Source organism: Lipophrys pholis, assembly GCF_963383615.2.
Source record: "Lipophrys pholis genome assembly, chromosome: 1".
In the NCBI taxonomy this organism is placed as follows: domain Eukaryota; kingdom Metazoa; phylum Chordata; class Actinopteri; order Blenniiformes; family Blenniidae; genus Lipophrys; species Lipophrys pholis.
In genome coordinates, this window is record NC_137635.1 from 44,332,657 (window position 1) to 44,359,403 (window position 26,747).

Below are 26,747 nucleotides of genomic sequence, written 5' to 3' on the forward strand. Positions count from 1 at the left end.
ATGTGTTGTTCCAGGTGGAAACACAAGGGTGTGTCCGAATAGTCCCTCCTATCTCTTTTCCTATCTTCTTTTCCTTAACCCCAGAAGTCTTTAAGTGGCGGCCATGATAAGGAACGTTCGAATTCTCAATAAGCCAAGGAAAGGAGGCTCTATGTTTCCTTTATAACCTCCTTTAGCCTAGGAAACACTGATGCATCCTTTACCATAGGAGACCAGATCATGCTGTCCCACAGTTCCTTGCAGCGACAACATTTAAAGGGTGTGTGTGTGTGTGTGTGTGTGTGTTTATATTTGCAGGACGTCCCATGCCCGGGCCAAAGCAGAAGCTGCAGACCAGGCTGCGCATTCAGCCAATCAGGACTCAGATATTGCCCGGGCTGTGGCCAGAGAGCTCTCCCCCAGCTTCCATCAGCCAGGTACTCCAACGTCAGCTCTTCCACATCTTAGTACAAATAGATAAAAGATGTACTGGCCAATAGGTTTGTGCTGTAACTTAAAGGTCCCATATTATACAAACTTCACTTCATACAGATTTTCTAACAGTAATATGTCTACATATTCTGTGTATGAGACTCCAGAAGTGAAGAAAGTCTGTCATCTCCCTCACTTGCTTACGCCCCTTTTGAGTGAACGTGCGCTCATACAAGCCAATCAGAAATGTTCCCTTCATGACTTCATATGGAGAAATAACCACTCCCTCTGGTAGTGGATCCTCCCTTTGACCCTCCCACAGGTAGATAAAATTATTGACATACTGAAAAACATCAGTATAAAACTTTAAGTTGCCCTCACCGTTAGCAGGAGCTATGCGTTAGCTACTTGGTAGTAACTGTAACAACACATGCGACCAAACTGAGTAACTTATTCAGACATACAATATGTTTATTGAAGGTTTCTGAAAAGTCCTGCTGCAGCTGTAGAGTCTGAACCTCTTCAGGAGCCTCTCCTTCTGGGTCAGATTCAGGTTCCAACTGGTATTATTTAAAAACAATGTTTCTATGAGCCATTGTGCTCAATCCACTGGAAAGCCATGTTTTCTGCAGGGTTGCCTGATCTGACTCACTGTTTCCAGCCCAAACACAACGTTAAACCTGCCCACCGCAATAAAAACCAGCCCAAATATCAACCTCGGTAGAAACTCCTGCGTAATAAAGAACACGTCATAAGCACACAACGACCAAAATAAACAAAGAAAAAAAAAGGCACAGACACAGAAACAGACTGTTCTCAGTCGAGCTCACTAAAGGGACTTTCAGACTGGTCAAAATTCAGGACCAAGGCTGGATTTGGGGAAAAACACTTTGATCATAATGTTGTTGGACCTCTGACATCTATGAGAAAATACTGAAAAACTGTATAATATGGAACTTTTAACTTTTATTTTATTGTTGGGGTTATTAATTAACACAACAATGCCTGGGCAATTATTACATTAAGCACACAAAGGCCAGAACTGCAACGCAAACCTCACTTGCATAGTTTTAAAGCTTCCCTCCTCTAATATACCTCATCCATATCATCATTTAATTATTCTGGTACCGTGCTTGATTTTATGTTCATATTATCTTACATACTGACTCACCTGGTGGCTAAAACAAAGAAATAAAGTAACCGCACCTGCATAATGTTTTGGGATTCATGCACAGGGAGAAACTCCCCACAGAAATGCCCGACCCATAACCTTCTACTTATGAGGCACAAACAATACACCATCGTCCGGCTGCTGTTTGACACTTTTAAGTAAAATTTCTGTAAAAACTTGTCAAAAAGTGTAACCACAAAATCAGGACCCTTCTTTATGCCTGTGAAACTGAAATAATCTCATACAGGTATCTTTTCAATGAAGTCGAGGCTTATAAACATACACACTTTGTAATCGTTTTAATATTTCAAATGCTTTCGTGATCACTCAATTTCATATTTTTAAGCATATTTTGGCCTTGTATGTTTAGAACTGTGTAAATGGTATTTGACTCTACCAAATACTACAAATGGAGATAATTAATTTCTTGCAAATTAAAAAAAAATAAGAAAGAGATATTCTGCATGTTTTGCTCATCCCCGTCCGTCACTAAACAAAACAACAATATTCCCATGTGGCACAAGGAAGCGTGAAAGTTGTCACAAACTGAAAATTTACAATCCACCTGTCCGTCCGTTCATCCATTCTCAAAAAATATATTCATATGTAGGGCTGCATGGTGTTAATTAATCTTGTGTTATTGTGGTTGAGTGATGCAGTAGTGATATGACTTCAAGTAAACAATTAAGTAAATGATTTTGATGTCTCTGCTTTGAGATCTGTATTTTCAAACATTCCTCGTTTAACCAGATACAACTGTTTCATTTCAGGGTGTGACTTTGTTGTAAATTTTAGTTTTTCTTGTGGTAAAGCTGAAATAATGGAGTGAAATGCATCCATTGGCAAAACAATCTAGTGGCTTTGGTTGGACACATTTGCAACATGCAAAGCAAACAAAATCAAAATGCATGAAAACTTAATTTATTACAGTTCTTGTGTGATATTTATACTTTAAGTTTGCGATATATTATGCATCCTTATTACAATGTAATAAATACTACTATTACCTGCACGTATCTATTTGGAATCATGACTTCTCATGTCAAAAAAGAGTCATCATACTACTCTCAGTTAAACTCACTTTTATTTCTGGAGGATAAATCTTTCTATTCTCTGATATCTTCCAGGCCCTGATTACATACGGCAGAAGTACAACGAACCCGTGGAAGTGAAGGAACCCGTCGAGGTGAAGAAGGAAAAGTCGCCATCAGGAAGTCCCCATTTCTACAGGAAAGGCACAACACCGTCTCAGTCTCCATCCGAGAGCCCGGAACCCAGCCCTTCTCCATCACCCGCTGTCGTCAAAAAGTCTTTCTTCAGCAGCAAAACTGCCAGCGTTGCTCCCGCAAAGCCTGCTGGGAAGGAAAGCAAAGCTCCTTCAGCCGAGTCCTTGACGGCAGGTAAGCCACTCAGGTTGTCAGGTCTTGCTCATGTCTTGATTAAATAACAATATTACATTGTCACTCCAGAAGGAGTGCTGATGATGTTTGTTCATGCTGCAGCTGTGTTCAGTCCTGTGAGGAGGAGATACGTGTTGATACTGACATGACTGTATGTTGGCGTCTACCAGGTGCTGAAAGAGCAAAACGGAGGCGATGCAGTTGATAGGACTCTATTTTTAGGTTGTTTTTTAAATTGTTTTTATGTGAGCAGTGGTGGCGACTGGCATAAAAGCAATGAAGGGACTTTGAGCTGGCTTCTTGACCACAGCATCCCAAGCTGCGTTGTGTTAAGAAGCTCTGTAGACTGGTGTCGTGAGGGGTGCTAAGCTACTGTTGTTAGAACTGTAAAACCTGGTTTTACCCACCTGAAGAGGGCAATATAAATCCCAGGAAGGCCAGGCATTTGAGCATGTTTAACTCCATGTTTGCAAGTTTTTAAGGGCTGCTTGTGTATCCATGACATCAGATAAATCATTTACATAGTCATCTCCCATTTCCTTGAATAGATGAGCTGTGCTTTAACTTTAATGTGCTGCGATTATGAAGAACAATATGCCTTGTAAGAGTTGAAATGTGTGCTTGAGCTTAGCAGCTGCTTTTTTTAACACATGAACTGTTTCTGTCAACTTTCTAACGACTTAGATGTGAAGTGAAGAAAGTATGCCACACAGTTCGTCAGGTCCAGAGCCATCTTGTCCTCATATTGATGTAATTTATAAGCAAGCACTTGTGGGGGGATGAGATTAAAAAATATATTTTTATTAAATAGGGGCTTTGTAAACACAATGAATCCCATTTTAATCACCATCTGAGTATTTAATAAAAGGCATATGTCACCAATTCAAACTCATTTTAGTAGATGAATTACTTATTTATACAGTATTTCAATAATCTAATGTCAAACAATCGTGTGTTTGAATATAATACCTAGAGTAAGTCTAGTATAAGCTTAGGTGTCCATACTATCCTACATATTTAGTATTAAGTTGATATCAGAAACTATGCTGCATATTTTGTACACAGCCGTGCTCTTGTCCATGCTTCCATCCCACAGTCTGTCAAACTGAAACTTTCCATCCACCGAGCCATTCGGTGCACTCTCATCTGTTTCATGCATCACATCCGTCACCCTGCAACGGTCCGCAGCTTCTTTCCACGCGCAGGTTTGTTTATCTGACTGGTCTGCTGGATCACTATTGTAGCTGGAAAGAAAGACGAGGGATTACCTCGCAAACTGCCTCTTTATTAACATTAACAAATGGTTACAACGCTGCCTCGCCACTAACTGCCAACACTTTCTCGCTCTGTCACTTCATTTAATTACTAACAGGATAAAACACTGCATATTGAACATTTTAGATTTATTACAGTATGGCGGCATGGCAGGAGCTGAGAGGAACCTCTTCAGGTGTACTGGGAAACTTTCTGTGCTTAAATGTGTTAACTTTTTTAACATGTTATTTTTTTATAATGATGATGATGTGATATCCTGTCATTTGACAAACAACTGAATGCACCCCCCCCCCCCCCCCCAAAAATGCCAGTTTAGATGTCCTGGTAATGTCTTTGTGTGTGACAAGCAGTTATGAGTCAACGATTTGCATATGTTCTACTGTGTGTAGTCCTCTTTATTGATCTGGTTTCAGTTGGTCAATAATGTAAGACACCAACAATTTCAAGACAGTGATTTTGATAATTAAAAATTGTGGGTACAGGAAGTGACAACTGCATTTGTCTGAAATGAGCGGAGATGTTGCTAATTAGTTATAGCTCAGATTTTGAGCTTAGTTTTCCTATTTGTAAGAGAAGTGGCATTAATGATCAGAATATCTTACTCCATGTTTAAGGAGAAACTGTCTTTACATTGCAATTTGCACATTTGCCCGACTTTCTAAACTTAATCTGTCGTGTCTGGTATGTTGTCAGTTTGTCAGTCAGGCTCATTAATAACCGTATATTTTGAACACATGTTCTGTAGATCCAGGGTGGAAGTAGCTTCAATATTGTTTGGCTGTTTCTGATTGATTTATTTGGGAAGGTATTGTTTAAGGGGGAAAAAGGCAGACGACTATTAGACGCACTGAAAAGTGGACTAAGACTTCCGAAATACATCAAATAAAGCTACAGTTGCTACATTGCTAACTCTTTATTGATAAGTGGCCATATTTGGTAACTTCCATCTTCTTCCAAAATAACAGTAGTGAGGAAATGGCAGTTACAGAATCTCACATATACAGAATGTATGCAGGATCCTTTGTTGTTGTTGTTGGTGGTGGTGGTGGTGTAGATTGTATATCGATTGATGACAATCTAAAGTTTTCAGGAAGGAAACACGATGCTTTGCTGAGCGTGACGATAGAACATCATGCAAACATGAGAACATCATTCCCACTGCGTACGGTGGAGGGAACATCATAATTTGGGCTTTCACTTCTACATTAGGGCCTGGACCTCTTTCCAAAGTTGAGAGAAATTAATTGTAACTTCTTCAATGTATCTCGCAGGGTAATGTCAGGGTGACTGTCCAGAGTGCAAATCCAGTAACTTCCACAGAACTTGCTCAAAACAAGAAAGTTGCAGCTTTGGCGTAGACTTGGAGTGATCATGATGTTATTTTCCTAGACCGCCAGGAACTGTGATACAATCGGGCTCGTGTGTGGTTAATGACCCATGTAGTTACCAAATATAGATCACTTCTTATCCTGAAATCATGCCATTGAGGGTGTTTTGATTCAGCACCAATTCAGGAGAGAAGCTCGACATTGTGTCATCACAAGACACCACACAACAGTCATGTGTGCTGTGGAGTCCCGTATGGACACTGTTGTTTGCACTAATTGTGCACCAATTTGTGGGCTAAAAACCTTTTTCATTGGTCAGATATTCTGTAGCGGCCAATGAATGTCTATTTAAACAAAAAAGGACAAAAAATTTATGTTTTCTATGTCCTCACTGCACCAAAAATTCACCAAATTCCCATGCTGGTTATTATAATTAACACCAATGGTTTTAATCCTTCATTGGACAATTGATCACATTTGGTGATTTCCACATTTCTTCAAAACAGTAACAGAATCCAAGATAATATGTGGTAAACATTGGGAGGAACATATGCACAGTTTAAGTCATTCATATTCAAAGTACTTTATGGATAACAAATCTAATTGTGTAGTGGTCAGTCGGGTATAAGTTGTGCAACTACATATGTGCAATAAATATATCAAAATGCAAACTATACTTGCAAGAGATTGACGGAACTGCCATAAATTACACATTTCTATGCCCATTTGTCACAGTGACCCACTGACCCACAACCTCTGTCAAAGTGAGGGTCACAAAGTGGGTGTAGGGTTAGAGCTCAGTGAGTGCTGTGATTGTGGAAGGTACAGAAGGATAAGTGAGGAGATTTTGTGGCGAACAGGCCTATTTCCTCTTGAGTGGACCAGTAAAGCAGTGTCATGGTAACCTTTAAATGTTAACGTTATTGCTTTTCTTTGCTGTGGTGCAGAGTATACATTATGAAAATGTCCACATTTTCACCAAACATAATGAAAATTTGTCAAATCTCAACGTAAAGCCAATTTTAATGAAACCATCTGGTGCAAAATATAGTGAAATGCCCAAAAAACTTCATGTTTTTACAAACACCCTGACAACATGACTTTGAGCAACGAGGTCGAGGCCTTATGTCTGTACATCTGGAGAGGCTTTGAGTTTCACATTGCAGACAGTAGAAGTATATATGGAATCAGTGAGCGCCAAGCTATGCAGAGGGAAAGGAAATGGTGCCAGACAGGAAGTTGTCGCAAAACAAGAGTAATCAATCTTTCTTTTTTTTCACCCCAATTAAAATGTCACAAGTTGTCAAAAGATTGTGTTTGACTTCAGTGCTTCAGTATTTTGTCATATTTGGTGGCAACAGCACAACACAAGTCAAAAAGCACAAAAATCACGAACATTTTACCAAAAACAAAAACGCTCAATAAGTCACAACAAAAGGTGGACTGTTATTCAGAAGTACGGATCCCAAAACAACAAGACATTAACATTGGACATTTAAGTATTTATTATAAGACATATAATAACTCTCAACATTGTCTCATATTGCAGTATATATTGTGGATCCTTATATCACATTATTGATCTTATCCTCATACGTTTATAGGATTGTCCTATCAAATGTTAAGAAGGGAGTTAATATAGACACTTATATACAATGTGTGAATCTTTTGTTAAAGCTAGTTTTAAAAACATGCTCCTTTGAGTATTGATTGTCATTGTTTCAGGTGTTTTGTCTCCCTGTTGGTTGTTTTCGTGCCGCTGATTCTTTCATTCTCTGTCCTTTTGCTTTCCCTTCTCCAGTGTAGAGAACCTGCATCTCTTCCCATGTCTTCTTGCCAGAGCATCTTGAGTGTCGAGCATTTCAGCCGTTTCGATTTCCTGTGTTTCCCTGCTAAGTATTTTGACATCATTTTGCTTGGCGAGCTGTGCCTTTGCTTGATTTGGGTCGTCTGAGTACCAAACCAGGCCAGAAACAAATTCCTTGTTGTTTTGGGATTTGCTCCGTTGTTGTGTGTCAGTTACACCGTGACCCCAGATGAGGCGCACCTGTTATGAACTGTCACTGATCACATGACCTAAATAAACCAATAAATTCTGGTTTGACTGCATGAAGTGCAGCTGGTTGTTTGCAGTTTGTTTTTCTGCCAACCTGTTTTTATTTATTTTTTTTGTAAGCAACATGCAGTTTTTCTGTCACGATGATTGAGAGGAGAGCTGGGGAGCGTCACTCAAAAGGTCGCAAAATATTCCTGCTGACATACCTAAAATTCCCTTTTTTGAGAGGTTTATATCTGAGGTGTATGAAAAAAAAATCATCATAGAACTGTAGAGATTTTTTTATTTTAAATCTGAAGCGGCCACTTGTGATAACAATTCAAATAGAAACCAAAACAAAACATGTGAACACATCACAGTGCTCTGAAACGAGCAGCAGATATATTTAACATGAATTTCATAGCAATCTGAAGTCTGTTGTTCAAATTCAATTAATTTCAGTTTTATTTATAATTACAACACAGTCATTTCATGGTTCTGTTACAGAGAAAAACCCGACAATCACTTTAAATACACACGACGCCTCAAAGATTTGCGGTGGGTTGGGATTTTTGTCCAGATAGCTGAAGTTAAATAGCAAGGAAATGCAAAACTAAGACATCTTTCACTGTAAATGTGGACAAAACAAATCAAACCGAGCCAGTGAATATTGCCAGTGTCTGCAGATGCTCTACATTCTTTGTTTTGAATCATAGTCGTCTATCTTAATTTTTACTCAAGAAAAAAAAAGAAACAGAGATGATGATTTTATCATGTTATAAATTCCAAATATATAAAAACAGTCCAAAAATTCCCAGAATCCTCCCTGTTATTTTGTTTTAACATGCCGATGTGAATGCATACAACTGGCCCGAAGAATAACTTCACAAGGCATCAATCTAATTTCACCGATCAGCCTAATCGAGCCACCAGCATGAATTGATAAAGTCACTTTGAAGACGTTTCAACTATTATCTAACACTTACGACTACGTCCGTTGGAATAGGCTGAAAATGGGACCAAACCAAAGCTCATGATGCATTTTACCTGGAAGCTGCAACTCTGCATGAAACCAGAAGGATGAAACTCATATTAACCTCCACAGATAATAATAATGCATCGATTTGTCAAGCTGACTGTGTAAAATCTCGACAGCTCATGTGATGTTACGACACTTTAATATGCAGATCAATTAGCAGCTCTATAATGTTTTGCACCAGAACGGGAAAAAGTTTTTGGTACGAGGTCCATTATTGTGAACGAATCTGCTCACGGCAGTAATAAAACTGACGTTTTGTATATTGAGCCTCTTCTGAATCCACATTATCTGATTTGCCAGGCGCAAGGTCTTTTGAAGTTCGTTGAATAATCGTAGTAAGTTTTGTAATGTGGTAAAAATCATGTGTGCTGCTGTCACATGATTTAAATTTTTTTACCAATGTGTTCTTCTTACCAGACAGTATTCGGGCGGGGGTGCTCAAGTTTTTCGCTGTAAATTTTTCCCACCATACATAAACCAGACTTTCAAACACATCGTGTAGAGTTTGTGGGACGTTATTGGCCTGACATGGCGAATCGACTACTGGAGTTTAGGTGCAGTCAGTCTGTGTTTCCGTACATAAATATAAATCAGTTTCACGTCATCTTGTAACACCTCATTAATGGTTTTTAGTCCCTGCATGGAAGCCGTTGAGCAGCGTTTTCCTCTTCACAAACATTGTGTGGAGAGCAGGCACATCAAATTGTCTTTCTCTGTTTTATACAAGTGAAATCCATTCAGATGCCTTGTATTTAGTTTCTCACAGATGTGTTCAGTTCACACACGAGTGTGAATTCAGTACGGATGGTAAAAAAATCAACAGGAGTATTTCATTTCAAATTTAGCAACAAGTAGGTCTGTTGTTCTTTCAGCAATGTTCATTGAAGATGAGGAGTGAACGTGTTGTTACATGCTTTAGACCCCTTTTCTTCACCGTGTTGTTAAAGAGACCATGTCCAGCCATTTTGGCACCTTTGATAGAATTAGGGTTTTCACATTACGGTTTTTCTTGGAATATACTATCCACCTTCTCTTGATCCTCTCTCCATTCACTGATTGTAAAAGTGGCATTGGTGGTCTGCTGTTTTTTTTCGTTTTTGGGAAATTGAAGTTTGATTGTACCTGTTAAGGCTGTCCGGTCCCTAACTCAGGGTGGTCAGTCAGCAGGACTAATGTGGGACTCTCGTACGTTGAGAGGTGTTTCAGTTGATGAATTGTCTTCAAGCTGTTGGATAGAGACGATGCATTATCTGCTTCCTGTCTGTCACACATATTCAGTTTTATTTATATACAGACAATAGCATCCTCGTCATTGCAATGCACATTTACAGAGAAAAACTCAACGATTTCACATGTGCGGTGACAGCGGTAAGAAAAAACTCACTTTTCAAACAACCAAACCCTGCAGAACGAGGCTCTGAGCTGGAGAATGTCTGCTGTTGCTGTTGTGGTTAAAGGCGAGAAAATCTAAAAAAGAGGATAGAAACAGAGAGAAACAAGCAAATTGTCAAAAAGACTTACTCATCATCTCACTGTTGATGTGACGGAGGAGAAGGCAGAGAGAGAGAGAGAGAGAGAGAGAGAGAGAGAGAGAGAGAGAGAGAGAGAGAGAGAGAGAGAGAGAGAGAGAGAGAGAGAGAGAGAGAGAGAGAGAGAGAGAGAGAGAGAGAGAGAGAGAGAGAGAGAGAGAGAGAGAGAGAGAGAGAGACTTAAGACTCAACTTAAGGCAACTTAATTAAAAATTAAAAGTTACATTTTAGAATTTATCTATTTTTCATGAAATATATTTAATTGCACTTTCACCATAGTAATGTAATTATATAAGACAGATTCTAATGATAATTATTATAGATTCTGGACAGAGACGTTCCAGCTGTACAAGCCAGGATAAGTTGTACGTGATGTGACTATTGTGATAAGTTGATAGAATTTAAAAAAACCAATGTCTCTTTATTTGCACAGTGATGAACAGCAGCTTCCAGGGCAGGAATGGGAAACTTTGTTCATTATGAGGCTCATAAAAACATCATCCTGAAGACCAGAGGGCCACATTTTGACCAAGTTTTTTGAAATGATCTCAGTTTATTTAATATAAAGGACGATTCTATTCACACCCAGCGTGCATGCATCAGGTCTTATTACAAAATAGACCCAGTAATGCATTCCATTTGTCTCTTGGTTCAAATGTGCTCAAAATGAGCATCACCTATGAGACCGAGAATCTGTTTTTGAAAATGTTCAAATATTTTCTCAGTTCATCTGGAAAGATGTAGCGGTTCACCTGAAACTGTATGATACAAGCAAAACAGCCCTCAGCAGACGACAGTAGAACAGTAATGTGTCCAACGTATCTCAAATCATTATCTGGGCCTACAGGAGTTAAATATGCAAAACTGTTGATGATTACTACTAATTTTCCTACAAATAAAAAAAACACTTAAGTATATGATGCTGCCACGTTTGTGCCGTTGGGTTTGTACTTCATGATAACAGTGCTCCTTCGCTTCTTGGTTTCAATTTCAAACAAACGCAACTGGAGCTCGTTTGTCTTTCTTTAGTTATTTCATGTGTATCTGCAGTTCCCCCCAGCGGTGTTTCAGAAGAGGAGTAGATGTTGACTTTGGTGTTTTTAGTCTTTCTTTACTTCGGTTCTGTTGCCACCAGCCATGATGTGATGTTCAAATAACGAAGTGGAATATGAGCTGTGATGACACGATCCAGTGCAGAATGGCTCCATATGATTGGTTGACATGCAGAGCATGAATGCACAGCGCATGCAAACATCATTTATTGCTCTTGAGTCAAACTTTAGCTGTGTGTGGCAGATGTTGATATCACAGTGACATATTTGGAATATATTATGTTGTCCTGTCAGCTATGTGTGATTATGCATCTTTTTTTATTTTATATTTTTATTCATTTATTTCAGACATGTCAAAACAAAGATACAAAAATACAAAATGCAGAAACATACAAAAAAAAATAGAATTCTTTAAACGTATCTATATATATATATATTTATATACTGTAGATATACACCCATACACACATAGACATATATGTAGATAATCTATAGAAATAATAAATCTATATTTTATACACAAACTAAGTCACCCATATCCAAGTATACGCCCACCTATCTATTCATACATATTTACATAAATTCGCACATATAACACGTACATCTAATTCAACATGTCTGAAAAGGGGTGAGACGATTAAAATAAGAGGCTGCACCACAATTATACACTCACACATCAGTGTCGTCTCTTCTGTTGTTGAATTTCAGCACAATATCTAATCTTGTCAGTCGGATGAGGATCACTAAAAGCAGCAGGAGTACTTCATAGTCACAATCCTGCATGTCCCCCCCCCCGTGTGTTCTCCAGGTACTCCGGTTTCATCCCACGGTCCAAAAACATTCATGTGAGGTTAATTGTTGACACTAAATTGTCCCGAGGTGTGAATGTGGTTGTCTGCCTCCCTTTGTTTGTGATGGACGGGTGACCTTTAACCTTTAGTTAGCTGGGATATTGGCTCAACACCCTGTGACCCAGTACTATGGATGGATGGATGGATGGATGGTACAAATAACGAGTCAAACAATGTACTTCTGTTATCTCTTTTCGCTGCTGTCTGTTCGTCCCAGCTGAGGGTTTGGACTTTCTTGAATGAAGACAACCTGATAATCTCACAAATTGAGAGTTTTCGTTGTGTTTCGTCTTTTACTGCTCCCTGTCTGAGAAGTCCACAGTGAAGTTCTCTTCAGGTACAAGACCAGCTCAGATATGAGTCTAAATATGAATGCTTATGGCACCCACTGCCTCAACGACCCCCTGACTGGTCTTTTTATACATTTTTCTAAATCTGTTTTGGTCATTTCAGCTGTTATAGCTATTTTACTTATTTTCACCATTTATATTTTAGCTGTTTTAGTGATGTGTCATCCCTACATTTTAGTATTTGGTGAAATGTCAGATTTTCACCTCAAAGTACAAGAGAAAGAATCAGATATCAAGATTAAAATGTTTATCCACACGTCATTTTGTGAGTGTTACTCCAAGCCGCTAAAGAAGGGCTTTCCCCTTATTTTGTAGAATTATATATGTATTCTCATGGGCACAGAAAGTTTTCTGATCATTATATTTGTAGAGCAGATATTTTACATTTGTTTTCCTGTAACTTAACATTTTTCTCTCCTGAAATACAGCACTACATTTTGGACATAATGTCTCTTGAACTTCAAATCTGAAAACGTCTACTAACAACTTTTTATAGATCACACTTCGTGAAGAGAAGCCAGACATCAGCGATTGGTTTGCATTTCTTACGTTCAGTTCCAGTCACGTCATGACGTGACCTCTGCCAGTGCGCACCAGTACCGATGGTTCTGTGGTTATCCAGGTTTTCTTTCTTCTTCTATCTCCTCAGGAATAACAAAGGCAGCCTCCAAACTTTCTCTCAGACAGGACGTGCAGCAACCGGAGCCTCCTCCGGCAGTGACCACGACTCTCAGCAAGTCGCCCAGCAACGGGCAGATTCACTCTCAGTACCACGGCTACTACGTCAAAGCGGATAAGGCGCTCCCGCCGCCCGAAGATCCACTCGGTGTGGAGGATGACTTCCACCCGTCCAGCCTGGCACGCCTGCCTCCGCCTGCCAAACCGATTCTGGCACCAGCAGTGAAGTCCCCGCCCGCCCACAGCTACTCCCCAGCTCCTCAAACCGAGAGCGCCAAAGCACCGGAGCCGCCCAAGCCAAAAAGACACGAGTCAACCAAACCAAAGAGCCTTGCAGAAACCAAGAAAGCGAGTATGGAATTAGCTTCTAATATCACCGAGGAGGAGACGGTACGTTTCGTCACTTCAGAGGAGATGCTCAAGTTGAATTAGAAAATTGTGTATTTTGTGGAACCACTGCTGGATTTTCACCCAGAGTTGTCGAAAAGATCAATATCTTAACTTATGAATACACCCCGAGTCAAACTGCTGTTGTTCACAGGAAGTGGTCTATTCTTTATTTTTTTGCTGGCAAATCGCCAAAGGCTTTCTTAAGATTCACTTCTAAATTATATTTGTCTTTAAAGAATGATTTACCAATCTAAAGGCTATGATCTAATTGGATCATATGAAGAGGAGACAAGAGTCAGAATAATACAAGTGCAGACAGGAGCATTCAAATGACTTCCTGGAATTTATCGTCTCTATGTCCGTTTGCTTGCGTTCACCGTGGAGAAACTGGATGTCGTGTTGAGTTATCAAACAGATTGGCGCATTGGAGTAAATTAATGGGAATTTTAAACAAAAAGGAAAAACAAAGTATGACAGATGTTCCATCATAAGCTTTGGGGAAATGAAATAGCAACAGAAAAGATAAAAAGATCAAGGAAGGGGTGAGTCAAGTATGATGACGGAGCAGCTATGGCTCACTTGAGCAAGACACTGAACCCCAAATTGCCCAAAATGGACGGACTTAACGCTTCGCATGACAAATGTCCTTTGGTTTCTATGAATGGGTGAATGTGACCCACGATGTAAAATCAGTGGAAAAGCACTACCTAATTAAAATTCTTTTACATGCCAGATATTTTGCAAATGTTTCATCATTGCAATGTATTTATCACAAGTGAGTGACTGAACTATCATGAAGCACGTTTCTGTGCACATTCACATCGCTGCTGATCAGAGTCTGACATGAATTCAGTGTGTGAGCGGGTTCTCAACATGAACTGTCTCACCAAACCTGTTCAAACTGTTCTCAGACTTTTCCCAGGTCAAACCTCGACTACGATCAGCCATAATCTTTAAGACTGTTCAACGTGTGTCTAAAGCATCATGTCTGACATCACCACCAGATTAACAATGTGAACTTTTTTTGTGTGTTTGCTCAGGGTCCTAATTCCGTCTTGGTGGCTCTTGTGATGCTGTTGAATGTAGGTCTAGCAATCATTTTCGTCCATTTCCTCACCTGACCAAATCTTTATTCAGGTAAGAATCTTTACTGAAATTGTTGTCATGTTGGCTATAATACTTGCACACTGCTGTTATCTTGAAAACACAGGTTTTTTTTTTCAAAGGTATTTTGCAATTTCACACAGTCTGAAGATCTTAAATGTTCCTGGAGTCTTGTTTGGAATCTCAATCCCGGTATTAACCGTTAACTCACCCAGAGGGCCTCAGGTATATCTGGCTTGGCCATTAATCATAATTTTCAGTGGACATCAGCTACATTTGGTTTGTAAACTTCCATTTAACCGAGACAAAACACAACATGCCAGGATTAAAAAACAAAAACAAAACACAACTTAATAATAATGAGAAATATTTTGGTATTGCCAACAGCAAAGGTTTTGTCTTTTAACAGATATCCAACTCAAATACCAGTGAAAAGTCATAATAACACTGTTAATCTCGTTGTCTTTTGGAATTATGAGGATATGTTAAGGATCAAATTGTGAGTGCTGGACAACTGGTCAGAGCGTCCTCTAAACTGCAGCTCTGATGGCGGGTTACCGTTCTACGATTGGCAGTCTCCATCAAGAGAGATCCAAGGATGGAAAAGCAGTAAATCTGTGACAGGATGACGGAAGGGAAAGACTCATCGATGTACGGGAGTGAAGGCAGGCACCTTTAGTCTAATCCAGAGGTCTGCAACCTTTATGACCAAAAACCTTCAACCAAATCAAATATAACTGGAGAAACCCGTCTCGCCCCTAAAAACACAACTTCTAAAGTGTCATACACACAGTAGTTTTGAAACATGTACAAAAACACTGTCTTATGTCACATTTATGAAGTTTCAATAGTAATTTCTGATGGTAAACGTTTCATTAAATTTTCAGCTGTTTTTGTACCTGATTGAAGCCGTTTCATCCTTCTTTTCTATAGAATACAATACAATACAATCCCAGAGGGTAAATTCCATTACGTGTTGCTAGACACACAATAAATGGAAAGAAAGTTAAAAAACAAACAAGACAGAATATATATTAAATAAATTTTGAATATATGCACAAAGCTTAACAGTGGCTAATCTAAGCACAGAAAGGATTAGATTAAACACGGCAAACACTGTTTACAGGGAGGAGTTATAGAGTCTTATGGCCACAAGAAGGAAGGACATTATAGCCATTTCAACCATTTGATCTCTTTTCGAAGCAGCTTTGCTTGTTTTTTTGTTATTTTTTCCCCATATTTAAGCTTTAATCTCAAATTGCTGCAGAAAGTAACGCCGGTTCTGACAGAAAGACGTCAGAATCTTCAGTTTATCACGGTTTGTTGTGTGACGGTTTGCAAAAAGGAAAGCAACACAATTTTGAGCATAATGTTACTACGGCTCGGTGTATAATCTCTATTATCACCTCCCAGGGATTTCTCTCGACCCATCACGTGTGAGTCAGCAGTGACCTTCACCTATGACCTTTGACCACCAAGCCTCTCTTCTACCAGATAGAATGAAGTGAATGGAATTGAATGCCTTATTGTCACTGCACGTTCCCTCACTGCAACCTTAAAACACAACAAACCCAAGAAACTCTTGTCGCTGGTCATACTATCACGATCTGTGGAGCCCGGACTCAACCTCTTGAGGATTGTGGTCTACTTTGCTCCGGTCCTACTAAGATCTATTTTAACAATCTAAAGTGCATGATCCAAGTGCAAGTACAGTTAGGGTGTGTCAATAGCCACTCGTGCTATTTCAAAAGCAGATAGTCTGGGTGTGAAGTATGGCCTGATCTATTCTCTCCTCCCGTCTTAAAATAAAGAAGACAAGAGACGAGATGAGCAGATCAAACATGTTTTTATAGCCCCAGACATGCTCTCAACTTTGTGTTTTTTAAATACATAAAAGTAAAGATACTTAAAAACATTCACACAAATATCCACAATAGCAATGTAGCAATGATCTATATTCTGTGCTCTTGGTTTACAGCAAAGGGATGGCCAATTATTCAGAAATCTAGTGAGTGATAATCTTTATGGCAGCTTCCAAAAGTTTAGATATAGATATACTGTATAGTAGATTAGATATAGATGTATTGCAACTCCTTTGTAATGTTTTGCCTCAGTAGATGTTCCCAACTGTCACAAAGCCAAAACTGAGAGATTCCTCTTCTTCCGAACATTGTTTCAATATTTCTAGGTGTGTGCGTGCAAATTGTGTCCCAACGTGTCCTTTTCTCACACCTTTCTATCGTTAAATGCAACAGATTGACCTACAGTAGCTCATCCGTTGGTTTGAACCACACATCTTTGCTCTCCGAATGTAGAAATGAGCCTTGCCGTCCACGACCCGGCCGCCAGTTCTGCTTTTCTTTATTTGGAGCGTTTTCATTCGATACTGACCACTGCAGGGCAGGAACGACCCACAAGATCTGCAGTTCAGGAGATGCTCTCTTCATATCATCCAGCCAACACAAATCCTAAAGCTTGCACATTATTCTCCATCTAACACATCAACTTTGAGGACAGTTTGTAGTATATCCTACTCACTGACAGCTGTCATGCTCATGAGATGGTCTTCAATATTGTCAATTATTCCTGAATGTGGTAGAGATTTTTATTGTTAAATTGGTCGTATGTCTATAATAGCAGGATGTCCACAATTACTAACCATCACTATTCTGTGTCTAACCCCATCGCAGTGGACTCGTCCAGACTCGCCGCCTGAGCCGCTCACTCTTCACAAGCCAAAGGGGCCTTTAAACCAAAAAGAAAACACACACAAAAAAAAAGATGGCACCAGACAGACCAGCAAAACGGACGACTGAAAATAGAGGAGCGAAGGAGGAGGAGGAGGAGGAGGAGGAGGAGGAGGAGAAGAAGAAGAAGGAGGAGGAGGAGGAGGAGGAGGAGGAGGAGGAGGAGGAGGAGGAGAAAGCCGCACAGAGAGGTGAGAGGGAGAAAACAGAGGAGGGAGAAAGATGAGACTGACACCCTTGGATGGACTGTCTTTAGTGCCGGAGTCGGAGCCGATTGGCCCAGCCATGATTTGTGACTCCCCTCAGAGGGCAGTGAAAGCTGAAGCAGGCGGTAGCTGCCGGGTGAAGGGCCCCTGAGCCCGATCTACAGATTCTCTATCAGGGTCAGAAATAAGAGGAGCCCTGGAGAGCAGAGTGAATGTGAGTGAGCAAGCGTGAGGCCTGGCATCTATACTTTCTATAAATGCCTCCAGTGTGTGTGCGCTTGTCCTTCTTGTAGCTTCCTTCGCCATCCAACTGTTTCAGCAACTTTGGAAGTGTTTGAAATGCTGCAATAAAAAGTTTGTGCCTTGTCCAGCTGAGTTGAAGAGAATTTGTTTCATATACAATCCCTCAGGAGAGCTGACAGCACCTTCACGGGGTCGGTTGCCGGCCGTGTTTTTCCCTCATCGGCCACAGAGACGGGTTGAGGCGAAGCAGCTAGGCACTGCTGTGCACTTTAACAGAGCTGCTCTTCACCTCGCTAAACACCGGGCCTCGATCGCTCACTTAGACCGCCGCCTTTCCCCCACGTATCTGCTCACAGGCATGCAGAGAAATCCGATTGTGCAACGAGGGGGAAGTTTCTATGTGGCGGAGGAACTTTCGCTGAACTTTTTCTCTTACATAAAAACAGCAAATAATCTATTGCATTGAAAATGGAAACCAGGCGTGTGCACATCCCATGCATTTGTGTGTGCTTCGGCAATGTGTGTGTGTGTGTGTGTGTGTGTGTGTGTGCGCGTGTGTGTGAGCGTGTGTGGGTGGGTGGTGGACTGGATATGTTCCGAGATGCACTTTGAGATGATGGAAGCCGACAGCTGCCTTACCCTTTTACAGAGTGACACGGTGGTGGGTGAGAAGGGCCACGGGCTGGAATTTGAAGCACTCGTCTCACTCTCCCCCGTGACGGGTCCTGGGAGAGGAGCTCTATTTCTATCGGTCTGTCTATTGATTTGTTCATATCTGTCTTAGTCTGTTTTCATAGCTCTCAGTGCCTGCTGTTTTGATTGGCAAACAAGAATGAGAACAATGAACAAACTTCCTTCACTGGCTGATTTTAAGAGCAGCACCAGTTTGTGCTCATGTCGGTTTCCACGTACACATCCATGAACAGGATTACTGTTACTGTCCCACTCTCACTGGAGTCAGGAGTGTATCTGTCTGTGGGAATATTCTATGTTTATACGATACAGAAGCATAACGCAGCTGTAAACCTCCTAAAAAAGTCTCCTGGTATCACATTTTAACATGGCGATATATCATCACGTTATAACGTAAAACATTCTCCCGCTATGAGATGAAATTAGGTCGTGTTATTATGTTAGAGGTTTCATGTTTTATTGGGAAGCTTGGTAGTGTTACTGGGCTATAAATCCTTTCGTACTACTGTGAAACTGTACCACTTTATATATAAATAAAATGTTGTGTAAAGCGTTGGAACCAGGGTGTGATCTGCAGGCGTCCAGCTCTCTGTTGCATTCATCGACAGACCCGACAAATCAAATTATTTTAGTTCAATGTTTTCAAGTGACAACAACAAACTTTAGTTGTGTTTTAGCTGTCAGTTTCCTAGAAGCCTGACCTGCAAGGCTCAGATCAGCAACAGTAACACAGACTGATTCCAGAGTGTTTTTATTCTCTTCACTATATTTAGAACCATTTACTGTCCTTATCTACATCAGTAGACACATTTCTTACACTTTTCTTACATTTCTGACAATCGGTGGTCCCACGTGACGAAGAAGGACAACTAAGTCCCCGTTTACACAACCTTTACAGGTGAAAATGCAAAACTCTTTTCTGAAATGAAAATGGAAAAAAACGATACTGTGTCCAGCAGCTCGTTCTCGTGTAAACTGGACCTTAAAGTCCAAGTATAGCAGTGCAGCAGACACTGGCACTCTGTCAGTGGGAGTCATACGTCCACCATCAACCTTCACATTATGGGAATGATGTAGTTTATCGCCAACAGACAGACAAAAGTGAGAGTAACCTGTGTGTTACGGTTCGATGTGTATAGGAGAGTAACCGCCCCCCCGCACCACAATCACACCCTGGATGTAACGGAGAAATATGTTACCATGTCATTTGAAGAATTTCCAGTAAAATGTGATACTGTGAGACTGTTTTTACCCCCTCTGCCCTCGGCGATATAACCTGTCTAAATGACATTTGTTCATTTCACTGGGGAAGTCACAATAATCCTGCTGGATTTAGCCGACCGCTGGTAAAGAATCCAGTGTTCCTGGTTTACAGTCTATCATCGCATGCTTTTAAAAGTAGTTTGTAAAATTATTTTTAATTTAATTCGCTGGTTTTACCAGACTTGATTAGTAACAGACATTAGATTAACGCTAGATTAGGATCGTGTTCTGCCATATGAGGGATTTAATGTCATAATCCAACACCTGGGGGAAAATGACCCTTGCCTTTTGTTATTGTTGACAGGTCACTTTGTTTACCAGTTTCTCTGACTGAAAGAAAGTTTCAGTGTTACCAGATGACATATATCTAATCTTGGACGTAGGATCTATTAGATCTATTATAAGGGTGTCAAACATGCAGCCTGTGGGTTGCAACCAGACCACAAAAGGGTTGAAATCGGCCCAGGGTCACCTTACACATCGTAAACAATCTACAATGAAGACATTACTTTCTCAGTAAGAGTAACTTTTCCTCCAAATTCACTCTGATGTATCGTCTCAGGTCTCAGCGTTGACTTATGTCAGCAGCTCTTACTAAAACACTGCAATCCTCAGTAAATAAACTGCGCTAAGCAGTAACTTATAATGGAAAATTCTGCTCAGTGTTTTCTGAACAGTGTTTTGCACTTTGCTCGGTCGTCCCACGAGCCGTTTTAGACCTTGTGGTGGAACGGTTTTCGCTCCTCTGTCATATGTTTGACACCCATGCACAAAGAAAAAAATATATATACTGTATATTGTAAGAATGATCTTCAATGTTATAAAAAAAAACAAAAAACAAAAAAAAATTCCTTTGAAGAAAAAGAGTAATTTGTTGTGTATGTTGATATTATTAGTTTGTCTCTGCTAATACCAGACCTATGATCTCTGTATATTTGCACTTGAGCTTATTTCAAAATGGGTTTACTCGTGGACATATACTATTTTTCACAGCATGGTGGATTTTAACGCTTTAGATGTCTTTTTTTTTTTTTTTTTTTTTTTTTGAGTCAGGCAGCCCTCCACTCTCACAGAGAAGGTTGAGACGCTGTAATCTGTGTTATGGTCAAACGAGCAGTCAGTATTTTGTAATTTATAATTACGAAAAAAAAAATGAAAAAAAAAATGAAAAAGAAGAAGAAGAAATGCTCCTTTTGGTATTCTTAATGTCAAGACGCTATCCACGTTACATATATTGCCGGGTTGTTTCAGCGTAGTTCAAAACGTGAATGTATTTTAAAAGCGTCTCTCGGACCCCGTTTACGCGGCAACGTTTTCATGTGAAAATGAAAAACTTTCATTATGTTGCGGGGATCTGTTTACACGACAACGGTGCTCAGAGACGCAACTGAAAACGCAACTTTTTTAAAACGACTCCCATGGTGGAACTTTTCCTGATCGCTCCGTCTCCATGGAAACGGGGGAAACTGCAACTTTTCTGAAAGACTGCTGCGGCGCACACGAACCACGGCCGGAGTAAATAAAAAGTTCTTCTGCACACGTGCGAGTAGAAAGTACATTCTTTTCAGAATTTCTGGAAACGGACATCGTTTTTCAAACCGTTTCCGGCTGAACACAAAGTTTTTCTGAAACAAAACACGCAAAAACAATTAGTTTTCACTTGCAACGTTGTCGTGGAAACGGGGCCTCAGTGGTGCTCTAGTGTTTTTTAAAGATATGGGATCTAGTGACTTGCTCATCTTTGCTTTTTATTTAAATTTTCAGACCTTTCTGAACAGCAGTACACCTCATTTTGAGCAGCTGTGGATTTTTCAGTCGTTGTTCGCCACCACAGTTTGACATTTATATGATCCAATCCCATTAAACCGGGACACTAAGGTTTCACGTTGCATTGCAAATACAGTATATCCTTGTTGTGACGTAAACATTTACACTACAGGTATAGTTCAAAACCATCTGAACAGGACAGAAATCAGAAGCACAAAACTCATGAAAAGAAAGAAAGAAGATGTCTTATTGTTTTATTAATTTATGTTTATTGACGCGCACATCTGATTTTAACAATTTGAGACTCCTGGGGCCTTTTTTTTTTTTCTTCTTTTTTTACTGCAAAGTGGCACTATACTTGCAGAATATATACTATTTCTTGGTGGATTTAATTAATACTATAATGTAGTTGACTGTGTGCAAATCTAAAAAGATCTGACAGTAGTTTTCTTCTCTGTGTGAGGACCCACAGCCTTCACTTTATCTTACTGTCGAGGGAATCTAGTCCACTGCTGACAGTATTCTCCAGAGTGAAAGGCCGTGTGAAGTTACTGTAAAAACATGCTAGTGTCTGGTCTCAGTTCTTTTCTTTTTCATAGTGAACATTACACAAGTGCAGATACTGTGGCTTTTTGAATTCTGTTGGATTTTTGTGACTTTATAGCTAAAATCTGAAGTTTTGCCGTTGAATTTAGCTCTGAAATAATAAGATATATTATATACTGTATATAAACTGGGTGCAATGTGCCAGGGGGAAATGGAGATGATACACTCCTTCATTCGTTCACGCAATGATTTTTAATAATCTGATGAAGCATAATTAAATGTATCTTAAAATCTAAGACAATCTGAGAGTTCCTATCTCACACTGAAACTTGCTGTAAAGTTACTGTCACTTTAAATTCAGTAAACTTAAAGCTCATTTCAAAACAAAATCTGAAAGAACAGTCACACAGTTGTGTGCAGTGCACATGCAGTGACTGAAGAGCTCTGCTTTAAACATTAATGCCAAAAAAACAAACCTGGTATTTATTTATTTATTTATTTTCTTTTAAAACTTGTTTTAATTACTTTGTAGATCCATATGGCATTTGGTCTGATAAGTCTGTATTTTTGGGAATATTTGTAGTTAAACATATTTCCATTGAAGAGTACATTTTGGGGGAAAAAAGGAACTTGTGCACACATACAAAAAAAAACAAGGAGAAGTTTTAATAGAAGATGAGATGCTTTGTTTTGTGATTTGTTGTTACTTTATTTTCTTAGCATGTGCTCAGATATACACAGTATAGAGAGTCAGATTAATCCTGTAAATTAGCACGAGGTGGTTTAAAATGTTTGGGGTTTTTTTTAAACACCAAAACAGGAAAAATGCCCCAAATTGGGTAAAACTACATTAAAAACTGTCATAAATCGCCTCCGGTAATTCAGGGATTTTAGAAATGCAGCTACAGTTCTTCAGATGGGGAAAAAAAAAGCCTTTTTGTCATGAAGTTTGCAAACTGTTTATTTATATTCTGGAACTTATAATTTCACGCTCATAGAGTTTGTCGTTTATGTACGTAATGTAATCGTATTCAACCATTTAGCAACAAGCATGTTCTTTAGTTTTTAAGATGTAAATGTTAAAGAAATTAAAATTTCTGAATTATGAGGCATCAAAAATAAAATTGTACTACAAATATTTATATATTTATTTTATTGCTCTTTCCTCATAACTCCAAAATCAAAAGCATGAAGAGAAAACATTTACTTGAAGAGCATTAAAGTGTCTCAAAGTGAACGTCGCTTCTGTTTGAGTAACACGAGGGTAATTTATCAGAAAACTTTAGAGATGTGACGTGCTCCATTTTTAATGCAAACAACTAAAAAGCAGCAGGAAATTCCTTTGTTACACAGTTTTAAGCAAGAAAATATCAAGAAAATATAAATAAGTGTGGTTTAAGAAATTTCTCAGGATTTCGTATCACGGTGCCAAATTCATCTGAGCCTAATTAGTTCTCGGGTGAACCAAACCAAGATGAACCCGTAAATAATCACCAACAAACAAACAGTGCCAACTCACACTAACGACTTTGTTTTCAGTGTTTCTGCCGTTTCCGCGTGAGCGGACATCGTTTTAGATATGTCGTTTATGTAAACGCAAAAGCTTTTCTGAAGCAGAAGTGCAAAAACGATGCGTTTTCACTTGGAAGGGTTTTCTTAATGAGACCTGAACAATTTTAGTGTTTCCAAATTTACGCTTTATTTTCAGGTCCAAACGTGATTTGAAATCATATTCCGCGCCACTCGTCTGTCAGGTGGGGTCTCTGTGTACTTCTCGTACTAAAACAGTGCGATCTCCAGTGAAGCATTCAGTATGTCGTCCAGCAGGCCAGTGGACTTTATGTTTCACACCTTCCATCTAATATTAATGTTTCAAACTACCGAAAAAGTTGCTGAACTTCTCTGCAGCGTTTGCTGTTTGCAGCAACGCCTCCATGTTTCATAAACCACGGCTTCTAGTTGAATGCACATGAAATACAATGTAAGGTGGTGATGGTTAGTTCGGTGACCTGCTGGTTTCAAACACAGTGGAAAGCTTGTATATTGTAAAGTGGGATTGTTTTTTCAGCTCCTTCGACTTTGATATATCCCGACCGTAATATGGTTAGAATAGAACCTGCAAGCTTCTGATAAATAACAGGCTGCACGTCTCAATCATCACAGCTTTAAGATGATTTCAGATCAGCGATTTCTCTTCTTATATTACTTTTTTTTTTTTTTTTTAATGTGTCATGTTAATTCAAAGCTTCAGGTGTGTTTAACCTTTTGTTGTTGTTTTTTTTTTAAAAATTGTGTTTTCCCTTTGAACCCCTACTAACATGCATGGTGCCCAGGCTCTTCTGTGCGGAAGGGCTCACACATAAATCCTAAATACGTTTCCATTCAGGAAAGTAAAATAATGTCGTCTTAAGTACGTCTCCAAAAACAATGGCTGGAGTTATTCTGAAACACATTTTCATTCCACCAGATGAACGGAAGAGGTGAAAAGAAAACCGTTCAAGAGTAAAAAAAATGCTTTTTAACCACATTTGATGACATTTTGATCGGCAGGCGTTCGATTTATTTTACCTTTTATAAAAAATAAATTGTTGAATAATAGTATAGAGCAAAGTGGACTAAAGACAAACGACACCGTTTATACTTTAAAAGGGAAATTCTATTCTTAGCAAAGTTTTTTTTCTTCTCTAAAATGTTTGCTGGAAACACCTGGAGGCTAACCGAGGCCTTATTTTCTTTATCAAACTACACTTTTCTAAGTATGAAAAAAAAGCTGTAACTACTTTTTTACTACCCGTCTTTCACTACTTCATCTTTTAACATAAACAAAACGGTTTGAATCTGAATTCAAGTTGCAGTCGTGTTCAGGAGTAATTCTACATTTTAAAGATAAAGTACTTAGATTACATGACATGAGCACGACACATTCAGAAACACTAGTGAATTACACTAAAGTGTATTTCTCACCACCAGTGCTGATCACCAGGTGTAATTTGTGAACTTTGAGGACTTATTGAACACAAATCTAATATTCATAAAAGCACATGTACATTGTTGTTTTGTAATTTAAATAGACTAGCCAATCTGGATTACCTTTGACATTATAATCCAGAGTTAGTTTGCACTGCTCACGAGGACGAACTGATTAAATCCAAAGCCATCAAGCCCAACACTGATCTAATGTTATTGAAATAATTACATTCATTTCACTTTTTCTCCCTGTTATAAATGGAACTATAATGATTGACTAAAATATAAGGATTTAATGAGAAAAGAAAAGCAAATTTGTTAAAATAAAGTCTGGTAGTTAAAAATACTCCCAGTGAAATGAGTGATTGCTGTTGGATATGGCTGTGGTTCAGTTTGCCGGAGCCGGTGGAGTCCGAGACACCGAATCCCACGTTCCCTCCCAGTGACCATCGTCAGTCACTCGTGTGTTTGTAGGAAAGTGTCGGATCATGTGAAGCGCGTCCAGGCTGCTGAAATAGTCAATATTGTCGATGTGAAGTCAATATCGTCTCTTTCACCTCCCGTGTTTAGTAGATTGAGGTTTGCCCACGATCGCATCACTGACAAACGATTCAAGGTGAAAACTCAACGGCGCTCCGAGTCAATAAAAACGTTTTTAGAATGTCCAACACAGTCCATCTACTCCGTTGTAGTAGATGGACAATAACAAGAATGTTTGCCTCCAGAGTGGCGACCGGAATAGCAATCAAACGCCATCGTCTGTCCATACGAGTGTTGCTGTTCTCCCATTGTTAAAGCTTATAGCGTTTTGTTGTCTGGGCACGTGTGTGTGTGTGTGTGTGTGTGTGTGTGTGTGTGTGTGTGTGTGTGTGTGTGTGTGTGTGTGTGTGTGTGTGTGTGTGTGTGTGTGTGTGTGTGTGTGTGTGTGTGTGTGTGTGTGTGTGTGTGTGTGTGTGTGTGTGGTTTCATTACAAAAATGGAAAAACAGCACCAACTTTGAGCCCAACATGAAAACTACATTGTATTGCTCTCCAAACAGGCTTTGTTTTCCAAACTTTTCTGAAACGAAAACGCAATAACAATCCGATTTCACTGAAAACGTTGTCGTGTAACTTTGTTCGGGTGGTTCTCATCTGAATCATCAGGCGTTGAGGACAATAACGTCCATTTCATTGCAATGAAACTGGAAACTAAACGTGTTATTAAGTCACTGGAAAATATTACCCCATAGTTCCAAGTTGTCTTGCAGTGCAAATCTCTTGATTTCTCTTAATTTTGCTCCACTGATTCCACTTGATTATTTAGGAACCACCTGAACACCATGATGCTGCCTCCACCGTGCTTTACAGTGGGGACGCTGTATTTGTGGGAGTGTGGCTGTTAGTTGTCTGGTAAACACACCGTCTAGCTCAGGGCTCTGCAACCTTAATGGCTGAAACAAACCGATGTCTTTGCCCACTTTACCCCAAATGAAAGTGAAATCCACCCGGAACCAGAAAGTATGAGCAACTTTCAAAACTCATCGAACGCAACTTTTTAAGCTGTCATGTACTGTATATCTGTTATATTAAGCTCAAGTTGCATACATGAAAATTCAAGAACTTCAATGGAGCTCCATCGACATTTTTATTTATTTTAGTAGCTTTTTAATGATTTTTTGTGGGGTTTTTTTTTGGCCTTTTATATTCTCTTATGTCACTCT

General features: G+C 39.4%; 1 protein-coding gene across 2 annotated transcripts in view; it reads left to right on the top strand.

Moving 5' to 3' along the window:
- The window catches only part of LOC308116051 (junctophilin-1-like), a 36,084-nt gene extending 18,145 nt beyond the window's left edge, over nucleotides 1–17,939 (top strand). Inside the window, exons 3-7 of one of the 2 annotated variants that reach the window (XM_080474019.1) lie at nucleotides 298–416; nucleotides 2,710–2,982; nucleotides 13,091–13,509; nucleotides 14,550–14,646; nucleotides 17,304–17,939. In XM_080474019.1, the coding sequence (XP_080330145.1) occupies nucleotides 298–416; nucleotides 2,710–2,982; nucleotides 13,091–13,509; nucleotides 14,550–14,630 (892 nt within the window). In that variant the 3' untranslated portion in view covers nucleotides 14,631–14,646; nucleotides 17,304–17,939. Of the gene's footprint in view, nucleotides 1–297; nucleotides 417–2,709; nucleotides 2,983–7,386; nucleotides 7,709–13,090; nucleotides 13,510–14,549; nucleotides 14,647–17,303 lie in introns of those variants that run through there. The other variant, XM_080474020.1, reaches the window with a different exon arrangement.
- Nucleotides 17,940–26,747: the final 8,808 nt, after the last annotated feature.